At 43.0% G+C, this 20582-nt stretch overlaps 1 protein-coding gene across 2 annotated transcripts; it reads left to right on the top strand.

The window, feature by feature from the left end:
• The first annotated feature begins 254 nt into the window (after positions 1-254).
• RNF146 (ring finger protein 146) lies at positions 255-19475 on the top strand. Of its 2 annotated transcripts, XM_056566489.1 has the most exons (3): positions 270-404; positions 14113-14160; positions 16319-19475. In XM_056566489.1, exon 3 carries the CDS (start codon positions 16320-16322, stop codon positions 17364-17366), a length of 1047 nt encoding a protein of 348 aa, XP_056422464.1. In that variant the 5' UTR covers positions 270-404; positions 14113-14160; position 16319; the 3' UTR covers positions 17367-19475. The 2 variants fall into 2 exon arrangements, with proteins under 2 accessions (XP_056422463.1, XP_056422464.1); XM_056566488.1 differs by lacking the exon at positions 14113-14160 and having other exon boundaries at positions 255-404.
• Positions 19476-20582: the final 1107 nt, after the last annotated feature.

Consider the following 20582-nt stretch of genomic DNA (forward strand, 5'->3'; position numbering starts at 1 on the left):
GGATACGTGTGACAATATTAAACCGCATACAGTGATGTAGCTGGCTATTCTTGTATTGCACACAGGCATAATGTCTGTAGTGAGGTAACGCAGTCTGCCTAGTAACCAACACCACCAGCTACAAGCCACAGCTCCGCCCTAAATCAGCGCATTTTCCCACTTCCGCCTGAAGCGACAGTAACACCACAACCAATCACAGCCATTGTTCTAAACGGCGCCCGGAAAACTCTCTGCTCGTATTGGCTGAACAGATCTGATGCCGCTGATTGGTCGGGAGCGGTCGCGGGGAGGTGACAGGCGGTGAAGGGATGTGAATAGATTAGTTCATCTATCCACTTCCGGGGCGCTGGTCCGTCACAACGATTCACAACGGGTAGTACCGGGTCACACGGTACACCGGGAAGGTACGTGACGTCATATTGTGTCTGTAACACCGTCGTCTGTGTGGTCTGCCTGTGGTGTCTTGTCATTACGTCAGCATGAATGTAGAACCCGCGTTTGCGTCATGGTGGCTGGCAGGTTGCCAGTGCCCATGACAGCCCGGGCCAGTATGCTGCCTGTGGTAACGTACTATGTATGAGTCTAGGCGCAGCTGGTGTGTAATGTATCTATATATCCCGTGCTGTTTCCTGCTCTATACATTATTCATGCCAGTGACCTCTCGCCATGTATGGGCTGCCTATTGTATGTCAGGAGAGGAAGCAGAGGAAATGCACCATTCCTATAGAGCAGTGTTTATTGCTATGTTTGTGGCTCTATAGCATTTTCTCAACCAGGGTGCCTCCAGCTGCTGCAAAACTACAACTCCCAGCATGCCCGGACAGCCTTTGGCTCTCCTGGGCATGCTCAGATTTGTAGTTTTGCAACAGCTGGAGGCACCCTGGTTAAGAAACGCTGCTATAGAGCCACAAGGATGGCGGTCACACAACACCATTTTGATCAGTGTCACCTACGCAAATAGGCAGTACTGGCACCGCTGCTGTCAGTTTCCCTTTAACCCCTTAAGGACTCAGACAATTTTATTTTTACTTTTTCATTTTTTCCTCCTCGCCTTCTAAAAATCATAACTGTTATATTTTCATCCACTGACTAGTATGAGGGCTTGTTTTTTGCGCAACCAGTTGTCCTTTGTAATGACATCACTCATTTTACCATGAAATGTATGGCGCAACCAAAAAACACTATTTGTGTTGGGAAATTGATAAGAAAACAGCAATTTTGCTAATTTTGGAAGGTTTAGTTTTCATGCTGTTCACTTTACGGTAAAATAGACATGTTTTCTTTCTTCTGTGGGTCAATATGATTAAAATGATACCCAAGATTACATACTTTTATATTATACCGCTTTAAAAAAAATTGCTAACTTTTTAACCATATTAGTGCGTTTTAAAACCCCTCATTTTTCCGTATAAGCGGCGGTATTAGGGCTAATTTTTTTGCCGTGATCTGTAATTATTTGATACCACTTGTGCATATATAAAACTTTTTAAATACATTTTTTATAAATTTTTTGGGGGAATAAAATGTTATTAAAAAAAGCAATTTTGGACCTTTTTTTTTTTTTTAACGTTCATGCCATTTAATTATGGGATAATTAACATTATATTTTAATAGTTCGGATATTTACGCACGTGGCAATACCAAATATGTTTATAAATAAAAATTATTTACACTTAAAATGGGGAAAAACTGACAATTTACATTTTTATTGGGGGAGGGGTAGAGATGAGCGAACTTACAGTAAATTCGATTCGTCACGAACTTCTCGGCTCGGCAGTTGATGACTTATCCTGCGTAAATTAGTTCAGCTTTCAGTTTCTCCGGTGGGCTGGAAAAGGTGGATACATTCCTAGGAAAGAGTCTCCTAGGACTGTATCCACCTTTTCCAGCCCACCGGAGCACCTGATAGCTGAACTAATTTATGCAGGAAAAGTCATCAACTGCCGAGCCGAGAAGTTCGTGATGAATCGAATTTACTGTAAGTTCGCTCATCTCTAGGGAGGGGATTTTTCACATTAGTAATTTATTATTTTTTTTTTACTTTTATTATTACACTTTAATAGTCCCCATAGGGGACTATTTATAGCAATCATTTGATTGCTAATACTGTTCAGTGCTATCGGTCATCTTCTGCTCTGGTCTGCTCGATCACAGACCAGAGCAGAAGACGGCGGGAGACGGACAGAGGCAGGTGAGGGGACCTCCGTCCGCCATTACAGATGATCGGATCGCCGCGGGCGATCTGATCGTCCACGTTAAGTGTCGCACTTCTGCAGATGCCATGATCTGTATTGATCACGGCATCTGAGGGGGTTAATGGCGGACATCTGCACAATCGCGGATGTCCGCCATTACCGACAGGTCCCTGGCTGCTATCAGCAGCCGGGACCTGCTGCGCATGACCCGAGCATCGCTCCGATGCTCGCGGTTATGTATAGGACGTAACATACATTTACGACCTGTGTCGTTAAGGGGTTAATAAGGCCTCGTTGGGGGGGGGGGGGAAGAAGCAATCTGGTTGTTATGGGCAGCAAGTCAACTTTTTCTCTGCAGGGGTTTTGATAACTCTACCCCATTGTGTCTCACACGATTTCAGATCTGGGTCAGCTTACCAGATGACGTCATCACCTACCGGGTCCCCTCCTACTAGCTTCCCGACCCCTCCCTGTATTATTCTGGTGCTGGTCTCCCTCAGGACATATACAGTAAGATCTCCCTTAGCAGACACCTCCCAATAGCAGATAGTTTTTAATTCCCTGCCAGAGTCCCATAAGACTTAATGTATTTGCACCCTCCGCAATAGGGGACATTCCCAATCACGGACAAACTCAAAAAGGGGCAATGGGGGACAAAACACTCCCAATAGGGGACAATCAGGCTTATGTGCGAGTCCTACCTGGTACACAAGGCCGCCATTAGTGGGTACAGCCAATACCCCAGTAAGAGGCCCAGGCCCCGCTGCAGAAGCCCCAGCATAGAAGCAGAACGCCGCTGTTTAAACAGTGGTCTCCTGCTTCTGTACGTCCGCCAGCCACATCATTCACCCCCCCCCCTCCTTCCCTTATCATTCACACCCCACCCTGATCTGGATAAACATCCACTTACAGATTGAGAAAAGCTACGTTAATGAATACGAAGACAATAATGTGCTTATTAGGGATTGACCGATATTGATTTTTTTTTTAGGGCCGATACCGATAATCTGTGACCTTTCAGCCCGATAACTTATACCGATATTCCGGTATAAGTTATTGGCTATTTCTGCTTATCCCCCACACCGCCATTTCATTCCCCCTTTATCCCGTTGTGCCACTTCATAAAGAGGGAGGTGATGAATATACACAGAGGGTAATAAAGGGGAAATTATATGGCACTGGGGGTAAGGGGGGATAATTTGGCACAATGCATGGGGGAAGATGGCAGCACAGGGTATAAAAAGGGGGGGTTATATGATACAGTGGATGGATAAGGGGTGATTAAACGACACTGGGAGATTCTACTGTAATATTACTTTTTATCATGTTTTATAGGTAATTACATTCTGGAGTGAGTACAGGACAGTAGGGACATCTCTCAAAGTGAACACTTTTTTTATTCCCCGTGAGTTTCCGCTATTTGGAGAGTCTACTTTAGTAGTTAATACACCTCTCCCAAGGCTGTGTTCCCACATTGCATTTCCTGCTGCAGTTTTTCTATTTTTGCTGTGATTTTTCCCACATCGTTATAAAAGGGTGATATTGTACCGAAACTCTGTACATTACAGTAAAAAAAAATTTTTTATTTTTTATTTTAATGCCTTTGAAGAATCGCAGCCGAAATAGTGAAAATGCATTGCAAATTCAACATGTGAACACAACCTTAAGGCTAGGTTCAGACTACGGAATTTCCGTCCGAAATTACGTTTAAAAATTTCCGTCCGAAATTCCACTTGCTAAAAAGTACATGCGAGTCAATGGGATTTCCGTGCACCTGTTCATACTTTGGATGTTTTCACTCGGAATTTGCGTGCCTAATTTCCGCTTGAAAATTTCCGCATGAAGAAAGGAGTTGCTCTTTTTTTCAGACGGATTTCCGCCGCAGAATCCCATTGACTTCAATGGGACTCTCATTTCCCAGCAGATTTTTGTTCAAACACGAACGTAGGCAGATTGAAAGGGGATTACATGCGGAAAATCCGTACGGATTTGAGTCAGAAATTTTAATATGATCAGCCCACTGGTTCTTGGACTAGCCCACATTCTTCCTTTTGAAATGCGCCCCTTATCCAGTTTGCAATCTCCATTTTCCTTTTTGGTCAAGGAGTTGTGCTTTTTCTTGTGGCTTGGTGTTTGGCTTCCTTTCAGCTTTTTCTCCACACTAATTTAATATAATGTTGGATCTTACTTCCCCAGCCAAACTTGAAAAAATTGACAGACCTGGGTCGGGTCATGTGATCACATGGTCCAAAAGGGGCTGAACTTGGCTCTCAATGCACTCCCACTGTTTTCTGCGTCAAATTTAAGCAGAAGTTTTAAGGAGGATTTGGTGGCCTCATTTCCATTCGGAATAGCGGCGAATTACTCGCGCAAATGACAAAATTACGCATGAAACTGAAAAAACGCCTTTGGAGGTGGAAAATAGTTGCGGAAAATTTTGCAGGCAGACAGTCGGAAATTCCGTAGTCTGAACCTAGCCTAAGACTTGTAATCTTCATTGTGATTGTTGGTCACCTTCACTTCATGGCAGTTTTATTTTTATTTTTTTAAAGATAAAAAGTAGTAATGTTCACACGCGCTATGTTTTGCTGCAGGTTTTCTGCTGCTGATTTTCCTATCCATTGAAATCAATAGGTAAGAAAATCAGCAGCAAAATATGCACGTGTGAATGTACCCTGAGGGTACATTCACACGTACAGGATCTGCTGCATATTTTGTGCAGCTAATTTTGCTACCCATTAACTTCAATGAGTAGCAAAATAGGCTGCACAAAATATGCAGCAGATTTTGTACATGTGAACACACCCTGATGGAGGGTGAAAAAGGCTTTTGTGTAAACTGACATATTTTGATTAATGCCACCCACACAAACAGGCAGTACGAGCTGGTTAGTGCAGGTGCTGCCATCAGTTTTCCTCTTAAATCATTTTTAAGGATTGATAATTGGTATCCATGAGTATGCTATCTTTAAAAAACAAAAAGTCTATTAGGACTTCAATTTTGTAAATTCATGAGAAACCCCTTTATGGGTGCATTCACACGTGCATATTTTCTGCTGCAGATTTGCTGTCACAGATTTTTCTACCCATTGAAGTCAATGGGCAACAAAATCTTCGGCAGCAAATCTGCAGCAAAAATACGCACATGTGAACGCACCCTTACAGTGGCAAGCAGGTCTAGTCCAATTTTGCTTTCCTAGGAAGGTTGGGGAGATTTATCAAAACCTGTACAGAGAAAGGTGGAGCAGTTGCCCATAGTAACCAATCAGATTGCTTCTTTCATGTTGAGGCATTTTTAAAGATGAAAGAAGCGATCTGATTGGTTGTCATGGGCAACTGCACCACTTTTCCTCTGATCAGGTTTTAGAAAATCTCCCCTGCTGTGTTTAAATTTTTTTGCATTTTTAGATGCTAAAGTGCTTGAATCCCAGGCAAATTTGTATTTTTATTTATTTATTTTTTTTTTTTGATACTTTTTGGTTCTTTCTCCTTGCCCTTTTAAAGGGGTATTCCAGGAAAAAATTATAATTTTTTTTTATATCAACTGGCTCCAGGAAGTTGAACAGATTTGTAAATGACTTCTATAAAAAAAAATCTTAATCCTTTCAATAATTATCAGCTGCTGAAGTTGAGTTGTTGAGTTGTCTCTGCTGACATCTCTGCTTGTCTCGGAAACTGCACAGAGTAGAAGAGGTTTGCTATGGGGATTTGCTTCTAAACTGGGCGGTTCCCGAGACACGTGTCATCAGAGAGCACTTAGAAAAGAACAGCTCAACTTCAGCAGCTCATAAGTACTGAAAGGATTTAGATTTTTTAATAGAAGTAATTTATAAATCTGTTTAACTTTCTGGAGCCAGATGATATATAAAAAAGTGTTTTCCTGGATAACCCCTTTAACTTAAATTTTTTCATCTATTCACCTATACGGGGTTCATGTATTCTGTAATGGTTTCCTTCGTTTATTTTTTTCCCCATAACATAAACTCAGAAACAAAAAGAAAATTATTTGCAAGGTTATTATTGGAAAAAGAATTGCAAGTTTGGGGGTCTTTTTTATTTAGTTATTTACTTACAGTATTTATTTATTTTTAACCCCTTAAGGACCTGGAGTTTTTCCGTTTTTGTTTTTTTTTATTATTATTTTTTTTGCGTTTTCGTTTTTTCCTCCTTACCTTTAAAAAATCATAACTCTTTCAATTTTGCACCTAAAAATCCATATGATGGCTTATTTTTTGCGCCACCAATTCTACTTGGTAATGACATCAGTCATTTTGCCCAAAAATATACGGCGAAACAGAAAAAAAAATCATTGTAAGACACAATTAAAAAAAAAGACATTTTGTAACTTTTGGGGCCTTCTGTTTCTACACAGTAAATTTTTTGGTAAAAATGACACTTTCCCGTTTATTCTGTAGGTCCATACGATTAAAATGATACCCTACTTATATAGGTTTGATTTTGTTTTACTTCAGAAAAAATCATAACTACATGCAGGAAAATTTATACGTTTTAAAATTTTCATCTTCTGACCCCTATAACTTTTATTTTTCCGCATATGGGGCGGCTAATTTTTTTGCGCTGTGATCTGAAGTTTTTAGTGGACCATTTTTGTATTGATAGGACTTATGGATCGCTTTTTATTCAATTTTTCATGATATAAAAAGTGACCAAAAATACACTATTTTGGAATATGGAATGTTTTTGGGCGAACGCCATTGACCGTGCGGCTTAATTAACAATATATTTTTATAATTCGGAAATTTCCACACGTGGCGCTACCACATGTTTATTTTTATTTACACGTTTTTTTTTTTTAATGGGAAAAGGGGGTGATTCAAACTTTTATTAGGGAAGGGGTTAAATGATCTTCGCATTTATTTATTTTTCACTTTTTTTTGCAATGTTTATAGCCCCCATAGGGGGCTATAGCACTGCACACATTGATCTTTTACATTGATCGATGGTTTCTCATAGGAAACCATTGATCTGTAATTCTGCCGCTTGACTGCTCATTCCTGGATCTTGGGCACTGAGCAGTTATTCAGCGATCGAACACCAGGAGGCAAGGTAAGGGACCCTCCTGCTGTCTTACAGCTGTTGGGGATGCCGCGATTTCGCTGCGGACATCCCGAACAGCCCTTTGAGCTAACCGGCAACGATTTACTTTCACTTTAGACGCGACGTTCAACTTTGAACGCCGCGTCGAAAGGGTTAATGGCGATCAGTGCCGCGTGCTATTAGTCACGGGTCCTGGCCGCTATGACATGCCCCTGCATTATAGAACGAGAGAAGACTCAGGATGTACATTTACGTCATGGGTCCTTAAGAGGTTAATGTTGTTCACTTTGCGGTTTATACGATTACAGCAATACACAATTTGTAGTTTCCGTCATGCTTTACTACTTTTTTGTATTGACTTTTTGATCACTTTTTATAACATTTTTCTTAAAGGAGTACTCTAGTGCAGAGTACTCCTGCTCTGTCCTGCCCGGGCTGCAAAAAAAATGAAAATGAACCGATCACCACCCTGGGTTCCCGTGGAGCGCCACTACAGCTGATCGGTCCTCCAGTCCATCTCCTTCATACTTCCGGGTGTAACAAAGCATCACATGGCGCTCAGCCTATCGCCGACCGCCGCAATGTTCTGCCTCGGCCAGCGATAGGCTGAGCGCCATGTGACGCTTCGTTACACACGGAAGTATGAAGGAGATGGACCTGAGGACCGATCAGCTGTAGCGGCGCTCCGCGTGAACCCAGGGAGGTGAGAGATGGTTCATTTTCATTTATTTTGCAGCCCGGGCAGGACGGAGCAGGAATACTCTGCACTAGAGTACTCCTTTAACCCCTTAAGGACCAAGGACGTACCGGTACGTCCTTGGTCCTGCTCTCCTGATATAACGCGGGGTTACACAGTAACCCCGCGTCATATCACGGCGGGCCCGGCGTCATAGTGAAGCCGGGACCTGCCTCTAACAGCGCGCAGCGCCGCGCGCTATTAACCCTTTAGCCGCGCACTCAGAGCTGAGCCACGCGTCTGAAAGTGAAAGTTGCCGGCTAGCTCAGTCGGGCTGTTCGGGATAGCCGCGGCTAATCGCGGCATCCCGAACAGCTTACAGGACAGCGGGAGGGCCCCTACCTGCCTCCTCGCTGTCCGATCGCCGAATGACTGCTCAGTGCCTGAGATCCAGGCATGAGCAGTCATGCGGCAGAATCGTCGATCACTGGTTTCTTATGAGAAACCAGTGATCAATGATGATCAGTGTGTGCAGTGTTATAGGTCCCTATGGGACCTATAACACTGCAAAAAAAAAGTGAATAAAGATCATTTAACTCCTCCCCTATTAAAAGTTTGAATCACCCCCCTTTTCCCATAAAAAAAAAAAACAGTGTAAATAAAAATAAACATATATGGTATCACCGCGTGCGGAAATGTTCGAATTATAAAAATATATCATTAATTAAACCGCTCGGTCAATGGCGTGCGCACAAAAAAATTCCAAAGTCCAAAATAGTGCATTTTTGGTCACTTTTTATATAATTTCAAAATGAATAAAAAACTATCAATAAGTCCTATCAATGCAAATTACCGTTAAAAACTTCAGATCACGGCGCAAAAAATGAGCCCTCATACCGCCCCATACACGGAAAAGTAAAAAAAGTTATAGGGGTCAGAAGATGACCATTTTAAATGTATTAATTTTCCTGCATGTAGTTATGATTTTTTCCAGAAGTACGACAAAATCAAACCTATATAAGTAGGGTATCATTTTAACCGTATGGACCTACAGAATAAAGATAAGGTGTCATTTTTACCGAAAAATGTGCTACGTAGAAACGGAAGCCCCCAAAAATTACAAAACTGCCATTTTTTTTTCAATTTTGTCGCACAATGATTTTTTTTCCGTTTCACCGTAGATTTTTGGGCAAAATGACTGACGTCATTACAAAGTAGAATTGGTGGCGCAAAAAATAAGCCATCATGTGGATTTTTAGGTGCAAAATTGAAAGAGTTATGATTTTTTAAAGGCAAGGAGCAAAAAACAAAAATGCAAAAACGGAAAAAAAAACGGTCCTTAAGGGGTTAAATGTGGTAAAAAAAATGCTATTTTTTTTTTGTCATTCACCATACAGTTTTTGTTTTATATTTCAATAGTTCAGACATTTCTGCATGTGGTAATACCAAATATATTTGTTATTTATTTATTTTTTTGAAATATTTTTTTTAATATTTTGTATTAGTCTTACAGTGGCATTCTCTTTAGTGCAGTTATGCCAGAAAACTGCCAAAATAGCATTGATAAATATGCTGCAAATCAGGAATTCCTGCCTTCTATTGAAATTTTTGTCTAGTGATGCCCCCAAGAATGCTGCTAGCTTTACCTACAGCCAAGTGACACAGAGCATTCATGAATTCTCTAAAATAATTGTTCCAAGTTTCTCTTATCAGTATATACATCTTTACCTCCAAGATGATATTTAGAAAGGGGGTTCTTTTTTAAATGCTTCTTAAAAGTTTTCTCCTACTTATCTGAAAAAAATATTCCTACTCTTGTGATGACATTCCATAGGATAGGGATCGACCGATTATCGGTATGGCCGATATTATCGGCCGATAATCACGATTTTGGGCGTTATCGGTATCGGCAATTACCTTGCCGATAAGCCAATAATGCCCCGCACCCACCGCACCGCGACCGCCACCATCCCTCCCCCCCCCCCCCCCCCCCGACCCGCCACCCCCGACCCACCGCACCGCGTCGCACCCCCCACCGTGATGCTGGGCGGTATACCGGTATGGATTTTTGCCCATACCGCTATACCGGTCGGGCCCCTCCCCCACCCTCCAAGTCAATAAAAAAATTAAACTTACCCGTAATGGGGGTGGTCCGGGCCATCCATCCTTCCTTCCTGTAGTGTCCGGGGGCGTTCCAGGTGAAGAGTGAACCGGTCCGGGCTGTCCTTCTTCTCCACTCCGGGCAGGCTCCGGCCTAGTACGCTGCATAGACGCCGCTACGCTGTGACGTCAAGTACATCGCTGCGCACGGGTGTCACTACGCAGCGGCGTCTATGCAGCGTACTAGGCCGGAGCCTGCCCGGAGTGGAGAAGATGACCGGAGGAGAAGGAGGACAGCACGGACCGGTTCACTCTTCACCGGAACGCCCCCGGACACTACAGAAAGGAAGGATGGCCCGGACCACCCTGACAGGTAGGGGGGAGAGAAGCGGGTGGCGGCGGCGGCGGCGGCCTTTGGCCCCGCAAAAGCCACTGCAGATCATTGATTTAAAGCGCCCGCTTTAAATCAATGATCTGTAGCGGTGTCGCAGGGGGTTAAATAGCCGATAACTTATACCGGAATATCGGTATAAGTTATCGGCTATCGGCCCTAAAAAACCGATATCGGTCGATCCCTAATAGAGGATAAGTGTCTGATCTTGGGGGTCCGACCCCTGCGATCTCTAGAACGGGAGTCTGTTACCGCTGGTAAGATTTGGTTTTCGAAATGATAGCCTGCTCCACCAATCACCAGCGGAGGCGGGACATTGCTGCAGCCGGTGATTAGAGGAACGGGCTTTCACTCCCAAGGCCAGTTTCTCTCAGAAGGTGAGAGCCAGAACGCTCAGAGGAGAGTAAGGGAGAACACGAGAGGTGGACACAGAAGGTACAGTGTCAATGTTTATAATAATAAGAATCGACCTTATATCAAGGGAAGAGAATTCCTTTACTTGAGTGCTAAGCCTTATGGTGGTGGAGGTAGCGGTTCGCAAGTAGGGAAAAAAGGAGAAAAAAACCTCTCCGGAGACACTGCAACTCCCAATGAAGATTCTATTAATCTTAAATTAAAGGTTTGGAATGAATCCTTCATCAGATTAAGAATGGGATGGGGCGTGGGGTCGTTGGTCTGCCGCAGTGCTGTTCTCCTCCATGCAGGCCCCGTGTCTTCGTTGCAGGACCTATACGTTCAGCCAAGTGAATAGAGAAAAGTTGTAATACCACACATAACCTAAATACAGACGTGGGGCTGTTTTTGAAAGAAACTCTGTTTTCTATTCCTGGATAACCCACATAATAAGAATATAATATATGGGGATCACCTCGTTGAGGTTATGTTCACATATGTACAGTAGGCCTGCATGATCGCCATTATTGCGGATTACCATATTTCTATTTGGCTCTTGTCAAAATTAGGCACAGTCTCCATCGATGGCAGCGGCTAGGGCTAGGTTATGTGTGGTATAAAAAGAGCCATCGCGGCACTGAGCGGCAAACCGGAATAAAGAGGTCAAAAGGCGGAGCCACCAAATATCAGGGGCAGAGCCACCACCACTCCTGAGCCGTGACACAGTGCAGTTGACGTCCTTTGCATTCTTGCTTACACAGTACTGTACGTTATGAATTTAATATAGCTATTCTCCCCTCATATAGTCATTTGTACCCCCCTCCCCCATTTCATATAGCATCTTCCTCAAAGCCATTCCTCTCATTTTAAATAGTCATTCCCCACATTTCATATTATGATTATGGGGGGGGGGGGGGGGGGAATTAAACATGAAATGGAAGGGATTTCACAATTTTGTTGATTATATAGCAATTGCAATCGCGATATTTACCTCAATAATCGCAATTGCACATTTCGTGCAGCCCTGATGTCCAGTGATCTGCTGTGGCTGTGCAGGATGAAGAAAATGTTGCACACAGCATTGTGAGATAAGGCAAAATCACACAGGAGGACAGTTATGTTGAATCTGTAGGTCAGCTGACATGCCCTATTTTAATCGAGGGCATCAGCTCCAGCTTCTTGCATACAGCATTGCCATCCAGGATGGCTCTGGATCTCTGGACATGTATGAAGCTGGTGTAAGATATGTTTTGAAGTGTGTTTTCCACTAAAATTAGTAAAAGATAAAGCAAGACTGTTGAGGCTCCCCTGTAAAGAGGATATAATGGATATTAGCTGTGAATTCATTTTACTGTGCAGAATTAACAGACTGCTAAATGAATAAAAAGCAGTGAGCAAAGCCTTGTCACCATGGTGATCCGTGAATGAGTTTTGTCCTTCCTGCAGTATGAGATAATAGGTGTGGTTTATAGGGTTATTCCCATAGACATTTATGGAATAACCACAGGAGATGTCATAAATATCTGAGGGGTACAGGTGCCAACTCTTGAGATAAGCCTCTAACTGCTGAAAAAGGGGCCTGACATACACAATAAATTTCTATGGTGTTAATGTCTCAAGTCCTAAGAAGCCTGTGTCTGAACTGGATGCCTGTCGGTGTCATTGAAAGTACACAAAGGAGAAATTTTTTTTCCCCAAAAACCGGACGTCTGTTCTGGTGCCTCACCCGATTGTTAAGGAATCATATGTCACAGACCAAATGGCGTTTATTGGAGAAAGGTGCAACTTAATCATTTCGACCTCGTTAAGTTGCATCTTTTTCTAATAAACTCAATTTGATCTGGGACATTGATGATTGATGACATTGAGGAGCCAGAACAGACGTTCGGTTTTTGGAAATTAATTTTTTCCTCCCTTGTGTACATTCCACTACCAATACTCTTTTTGTGTACCGGGCTGGACGCGGAGGCAGCCAGCACAAATACAGTACTTTAAAGACTACATAGCAAGTCTACAGGCACATCAGGGTATTGTGCACTCAGCACAACATCGTCCGGTAAGGAGATCCACCTTATATGCGGAATTGCATCTAATACAGTACTGCACTAGGGGTGCACCTCTTCTTTTAGTTTTTTCTATAGTGTCATTGAAAGGGCAGTCATGTGCAATAGCTAGAAAAAAAAGCTCATCATAGATCTGTATGTATGCACAGTGTTAGTTCCTACACAGTGTAATTCTGTAAAAGGTTCTCGCCTTATTTATTATCTGTATATAAGACGCAACTATTCATGAAGACTTCTCCTTCTGCATCCTCATTGAAAGCTCAGTGTACAGTATCATCTAAATAAGACATGAGTGGGCTCATAGCTTGTTTGTGGAAACCTGGCTTCAGTAATTCCAATACCATCATCTCAGGCTACCACTACATTATCTTTTTTTTTTTTTTTGCGGCCCGCACAAGGGATCTGGAATTTGTATCGCCCAACTCCCGGGACATGCAGTTCCGGGCGCCGGGCAGGAGATTTCTTCAGGCTTTTAGCCCTGCTTCGGGCAAGCAGGGCTAAATACCAGAAGACTTCACACACTTCAGCAAGCACTGCTACGTGGGACCCGGTGCACATATGATGGGGCAACTAGTTTTGCCCCGTCTCTAAACTGCTACTTACATCTGCCTGCAGTGACTTCCTGGCGGAGGTGCGCTCAGTGAATGACATCATCATTGCAGTGGTCCAAGAAAGGCCATTATAAAATGAGGCTGTTGTAACCTGAGGGAGCACCGTATGTATTCAGAATTGTGAACCCTTATAAACTGTTGAGGTGTTGCTTTAAAGGGGTTGTGCGCTGCCCTGCAGTTCGGAGCTCCGCTCACAGCGTCCGGAAGTTCATTACTCTGAACGCTGTGTGCGGGCTTCCGTGTTCGCGGCCACCGGGCGTAACATCACGCCAGGCCCCTTTGTGACGTCTCACCCGCCCCCTCGTGACATCACGCCCGCCCCCTCTACCAAAGTCTATGGGGGCGGGCGAGACTTCACGAAGGGGCCGGGCGTGACGTCACGCCCGGCGGCCGCGAACACGGAAGCCCGCACACAGACTACTCCTACCCCTTTCATCTACTGTCTGGATTGTCATTTGTTGATCTTGCCCACTAGTAAGAAGTGACCGGAGTCTTCTAACCCCTTTTAACAAAAATATCTTATATAAACAAACACAGTTTTCATAGTATTGCATCAAAAAACATTTTTAATACCTGCATGAAACTGTAAAACTACTCCTTTCTAATAGATGACCTTACCCTCTCAGGTTTCCCTTTTTCCAGTTCAAAATGAGGACTGAACTGTGCTGCATATAGTGAGTGCAAAGACAATTTCTTATAATGTTTTAATTGATATTGACTAATATGGAGGTTGATATGTCTTTTTGCAATACATGGAATAGACAAGACAAAATGGGGGGGAGGGTGCTGTACCTGTTGCTAAACACTCAACAGAAGAATTAGCGGGGAGAGAAGCACACGGCTGACTGCTTTTCTCCCTGCTTTCTGTGCACGCAGTTGATCCCATAGACGTACGTTATAACTTTGTCTTGGTTACGTGGCGCAAGACTTTTGACATAACATGTCAAAGGTTTTTTAAAGTGACAGTGCCTGTTTAAGCTTTTATCCAATTTATCCATCGAATTTTAGAATTTAATTTACCTGAATATCTGTAATTGCTTTATTTCCCTGCACTAGGGCACAGCTGAATCCTGTGGTGGCCTTGACAACCAGGCAGCACTGGCATGAGTCACAGTTGGCAACTTCATATCTTATAAATGTTGCAGTTAGTAGATGTTTCTTAAAGGGGTACTCCGGTGAAAACCTTTTTTTCTTTTAAATCAACTGGTGGCAGAAAGTTAAACATATTTGTAAATTACGTCTATTAAAAAATCTTAATTCTTCCAGTACTTATTAGCTGCTGAATGCTACAGAGGAAATCCCTTTCTTTTTGGAGCACTGATGACATCACGAGCACAGTGCTCTCTGCTGACATCTCTGTCCATTTTAGCAACCATGCATAGCAGATGTATGTTAAGGGCAGCAATGGTGGCTCAGTGGTTAGCACTGCTGCCTTGCAGTGCTGGGGACTTGGGTTCAAATCCCACTAAGGACAATAAATAAAGTGTTATTATTATTATAATAATGCCAGCAGAGAGAACTGTGCTCGTGATGTCATCAGAGAGCATTCCAAAAAGAAAAGAATTTCCTCTGTAGTATTCAGCGGCTAATAAGTACAGGAAGGATTAAGATTTTTTAATAGAAGTAATTTACAAATATGTTTAACTTTCTGCCACCAGTTGATTTAAAAGAAAAAAAGTTTTCACCGGAGTACCCCTTTAAGGGCAGGGTTACACATAACGGATCTACAGCGTATTTTACAGGTGGGACAAGGCGGGGCAACAGCTGGAGGCGTATTTTACGCTGCGGATCCTTTACATGTGACCCTACCCTAAAGGGGGTTATCCAGGATTGGACACAGTTAATTTCTTCAGTACCACACTTGTCCTCAGGTTGTATGTGGTATTGCAGCTCAGTCCATTTAAGTTCATTCCAAGTTGTAATGTCAAACACAACCTGGGGGCAGGTGTTTCTGGAAGAAATTTGCTCTGTTTTTTTATATTTTGAGATCTCCTTTTAAAGCTAATTTGTATTTTGCCTGAAGTAACACTTTTAGGATAGGAACACACGTTGAAGATACACTGCAAGTTTTCTGCAGCGGAAAATTTGCCAAAGGCAGAGGTGGATCCAACTGGAAGGGGATATGTCAAGGAATGTTTTATACTTCCCCAATCCAACTGGATCCACTTTTGCCTTTGGCACATTTTCTGCAGCTTATCTGCAGCGCATGTTTCTACCCTAAGGGCTCGTTCACACAAGCGGATTTCTTTTCGAACTCGCAGTGGATCTCCTGCTGCGGTTTGAAAATGGGCAGGGTGTCCATGCGCTACCCACAACAGATTTTCGCCAGCGGAATCTCCGCTGTTAAAAATCAACCACAGGGTCTGTAGGGTCTATTGACTTCAATGGGGTCTGCCCCGGATTTTCTACAGCGAAGATCCCACTGGCAAAAATCTGCTGCGGGTAGCACACAGAGACCCCTCTCCTTTTCATACTCGCAGCGGGAGATCTGCTGCGTGTTTAAAAGAAATCTGCTCATGTGAACGAATCCGAAGTCTCTGTTTGCAGCTGCATTGAAGGCTTTGTACGTGGAGGGGTCACAGATTCCTTTTTTATGTCAGAAGAATAGTGCAGCATGCAGAGATGTTCTTTCAGTTAACACAACAAACACCTTGAGGAAAAACATATCCTAAGTTAATATGGTCCATCATGTGACTGGCCTGACTTATTTTTTTTTTTTTTCTTTTGCAAGGACTATGCAGGTGTAAACTAAGCTATTCATGTAACCATGAGATAGTGTGCTTTCTTTATAGTCAACTGTTTTACAGTATTTTTATTTTTTTTCTGTAATAGGATGGCCGGTTGTGGTGAAATTACCCACACAGCAAACATGTTGCCCTCAAATAAGAAGCTTGGAGAAGCCTGCTCCAATGGAGCTCCAAATCTTGCAGTCCCTGAATGTGCTATATGCCTTCAAACCTGTGTCCACCCAGTCAGTCTTCCTTGCAAACACATTTTCTGTTATCTGTGTGTAAAAGGAGCTTCATGGCTTGGAAGACGATGTGCACTATGTAGACAAGAGATCCCTGAGGACTTCCTAGACAAACCAACTTTACTTTCTCCTGAAGAACTAAAATCAGCAAGCAGAGGGAATGGAGAGTACGCCTGGTACTATGAAGGAAGAAATGGCTGGTGGCAGTATGATGAGAGGACGAGCAGAGAGCTTGAAGATGCCTTCACAAAAGGCAAAAAGAACACAGAAATGCTTATCGCTGGCTTTCTGTATGTAGCTGACTTGGAGAACATGGTACAATACAGACGAAATGAGCACGGACGACGCAGAAAGATGAAAAGAGATATTGTAGATATACCGAAAAAAGGTGTGGCTGGCTTAAGACTAGACTGTGATGCAGCTAATGTAAGTCCTGCAAGGGAAAGCTCAGCAGATGGTGCAGACAACATTGCAACACTTGGAGCGTCATCAGCCCAAACTACTTCTGTTTTACCTGTCGGACCTCACATAGTTCTTAGCAGCCAGAATGCCAATCCCATACTTTCACATACTGATGGGAGCACTTCCCTTGATAATGCATTCTCCCAACTTCAGCTAGGAGACCATGCAGCAGGTAGAAATAACATTGGGGAAGGCGAGGAAGGACTGCCTCAACCTGCAAGTAGAGTGCCACTCACTGATGCCATTGTAGATGACCCCGAAACAGATGACACCACCAACCAGGGGATTCTTTCAGTGCAACAGAATGTATTTATTCAGCAGAGACACACAGTAATAGGGGCTTCCCTGCCACCACCAGATCGCCCAGCTGCAACAGCTAATGGTGGGCAGAATACCATTGTAAGGTCTAGAAGGCCTGATGGACAGTGCACAGTGACCGAAGTCTAAGTGAGTGACTGGTCTGGGCTTCTCGTAAGCAGTGTCCGTTGTCACTGCTTTAGAATTGGGCTTAGACCAGGTAGCAAAGAAAATACTGACCCCCTAACATGACATTCATCTTGATTTATTTCAGTTGTAAGCTGGAAGGGCTATTTATAAGTAGATAACTGAAGAGACTGAGTTGGCATAATGTGAGTGCTGAATTGGCATGTTACTTTTTACATTGTATTTTGATAGTGGAGCTAAACCGGAAGGTATGGATCATTTAAATAAGTGAGTTGAAGTACCCCTTCTTGTTTATTGCTTTCTCCGAAATACAGCACAAGCTACTTGGTGGAGGAGGGGAAAGTAAGGAAACATGGGAATAAAGTGCAAGTGTTAAAGAATATTTTATACATCTACTAATGTGTGTGTGTGTTTTCTTTTGTAGTGTTAGTCTCTTATAAATGTGATTTCCATGTAATAAATCTCATTACGCTGGGTTTACGTGTGGCGACCTATTGATTGGATTCACCCCAAAATACTGGGACATAACATGTGATTGTAAGAGTTTCCTTTTTGTCTGAATATTTACCAAACAAATGTTTAATTGTAGCTTTAAATGGGTTTTCCCGAAAAAGAGAAGTATATTCTATTCTTCCAGAGTGTTGTGCTCTCTTTGGAAAAATAGATAATCTATACTTAATCTGTACAGCCACACCACTCTTGCCATCAAAGCCCAGCCTAAATGATCATTCTACAGTCATATATTTGGTCCCTGTTCCAACCTTTTGGGAAATCTTTTGGATTCCAGAAAAGTGAAGAAGGAAAGCCACTCTTAATGCTATGTGTACAAAGCATAAAGGGGAGATTTATCAAAACCTGTGCAGAGGAAAACTTGTCCAGTTGCCCATAGCAACCAATCAGATTGCTTCTTTCATTTTGCACAGGCCTTCCTAAAAATGAAAGAAGCGTGCTGATTGGTTGCTATGGGCAACTGGGCAAGTTTTCCTCTGCACAGGTTTTGATAAATCTCCCCCAATGTCAGTGTGGAATTACGCATGAATCTTACGCACAGACATTCTGCAGCAGCAGAATCTCATTGATTTCAATGGAATACTGCTGCTCTGTTCACATGGCAGAATTTCCGCAGCAGCAACATCTGCCCCGGAAATCCTGATTCTGGCATCCACAAAAAACATTAAATATGTTTAATGTTTTTGCGGATTCCACAAGGAAATGCATTGCTGTCTATGAGACGGCACATTGCTGAGCGGTCCTAGCGCCAGCAAGTTCTGCCAGCGCTCCGCTGTCTATGGAACAAAGGCTATGGCTTTGGCTGTGAAAACGAGCCTTTAGTCCTGCTTTCTGCCAAGTAAGTCTTTATTTCTGTGTACACCAGGTATGGACAAATTGCAATAGAGAAGACCTTTAGATTTTTTCTGTTTGGTTTTTTGGCTACCTGTCCCCTGGGATTTGTCCAGTCCTGGGCCACATTCACCTTTACTCCTTGTAAGCAGCTGATGACAATGGAGATTGGTCAGCAGGAATCTTATACTCCAGGCCCTATCAGCAGAAGAGTGTTCTTCTCTTGCCATCCTGTCCTTACATGTATTTCATGTGTGTGTTTGGTTTGTATATTTATTGCTTCTGGTTCTTTCTCTACAAGCTATAACTGCCCTCTTTGAAAGTCATTTTAAATAGATTTGGCCGTGTCAAGCTATTATAGAGCTTTATATTAACCTGAACCCATTTCCCTAAGCTATTGTAGATGCTTACTTATTGTTATAGCTTGGTTTGATCCCTGACTTGCCACAGTAAGAGTTAAAACCCCAGTATATTTTATTGAACTGAAGAATGTGAGGAACCAAAGAGGCCAGGAGCTGAATAAAAGTATATTTAATGCTGACGTAGTTTTAAGTTGGAAGTACCGTGGTTTAATAAAGGAAATGACTTATTTTAGAACAACCTTCCAGCCACACATGTATAAAGAGCTAATATTGGTTTGTTGACAATTTTTACACCTTTCTCTTTAGACTTTACTGTGAAGTCTGTATTTAGAATTTTACCCCTCTCAAGTTGTCTTGTTTTTGTTACAAGATTTGTAATTTAATAAAGATTACATTTTATCAGCAACAATATGTGACTTTAGCTTCTATTTATTGCAGCAAATTACTGTCTTCCAGTGCACTAAAACTGGCCATGCAATGTGTGTTACTTCACTGTTTGCCTACAAACCCACCAATATCTTACATTTATCACTTGCTCTTTAACTTACTCGCTGTCTGGTTTGGGGAATGATTTTATCGAAAAACCTAAATTATGAAATATAATTGGATGAAGTACCAATACAGATGTGCTCAAAAGCTTGCAAAATTTACAAAATTTGCCATTGATTTAGAAAACATTACTGAACGTGCAAAAAAAAAAAAAAATCTTATTTAAATGGGCACTGTCGGATACAAAAACTTTATATGTTGTACATCTTGGCAAAATAGTAACCTTTCGATTATACTAAATAAGAAAATGTTATTTCCTTTTTAAAGAAATCATGGCTTTGTCCAAGCTGATGCTCAGGCATAGACAAAGTCCAGTAAGTGAGGGTGGGCTAGTACTCCTCTATGCTCTTTCCTGCCTGATAGCACTCCTCTGTGCTCTTTCCTCCTCTCTGATGCCACTCCTCTGTGCTCTCTCCTCCTCCTCCTGATGGCACTCCTCTGTGCTCTCTCCTCCTCCTCCTGATGGCACTCCTCTGTGCTCTCTCCTCCTCCTCCTGATGGCACTCCTCTGTGCTCTCTCCTCCTCCTCCTGATGGCACTCCTCTGTGCTCTCTCCTCCTCCTCCTGATGGCACTCCTCTGTGCTCTCTCCTCCTCCTCCTGATGGCACTCCTCTGTGCTCTCTCCTCCTCCTCCTGATGGCACTCCTCTGTGCTCTCTCCCCCTCCTCCTGATGGCACTCCTCTGTGCTCTCTCCCCCTCCTCCTGATGGCACTCCTCTGTGCTCTCTCCCCCTCCTCCTGATGGCACTCCTCTGTGCTCTCTCCCCCTCCTCCTGATGGCACTCCTCTGTGCTCTCTCCTCCTCCTCCTGATGGCACTCCTCTGTGCTCTCTCCTCCTCCTCCTGATGGCACTCCTCTGTGCTCTCTCCTCTTCCTCCTGATGGCACTCCTCTGTGCTCTCTCCTCCTCCTCCTGATGGCACTCCTCTGTGCTCTCTCCTCCCCCTCCTGATGGCACTCCTCTGT

The sequence above is a fragment of the Hyla sarda genome, chromosome 3, assembly GCF_029499605.1.
Source record: "Hyla sarda isolate aHylSar1 chromosome 3, aHylSar1.hap1, whole genome shotgun sequence".
NCBI classification, from domain to species: Eukaryota; Metazoa; Chordata; class Amphibia; order Anura; family Hylidae; genus Hyla; species Hyla sarda.

What these genes read in the sequence shown, in the direction of transcription:
- RNF146 (XM_056566488.1), top strand. Translation starts at nt 16,320, where the DNA reads ATGGCCGGTTGTGGTGAAATTACCCACACAGCAAACATGTTGCCCTCA.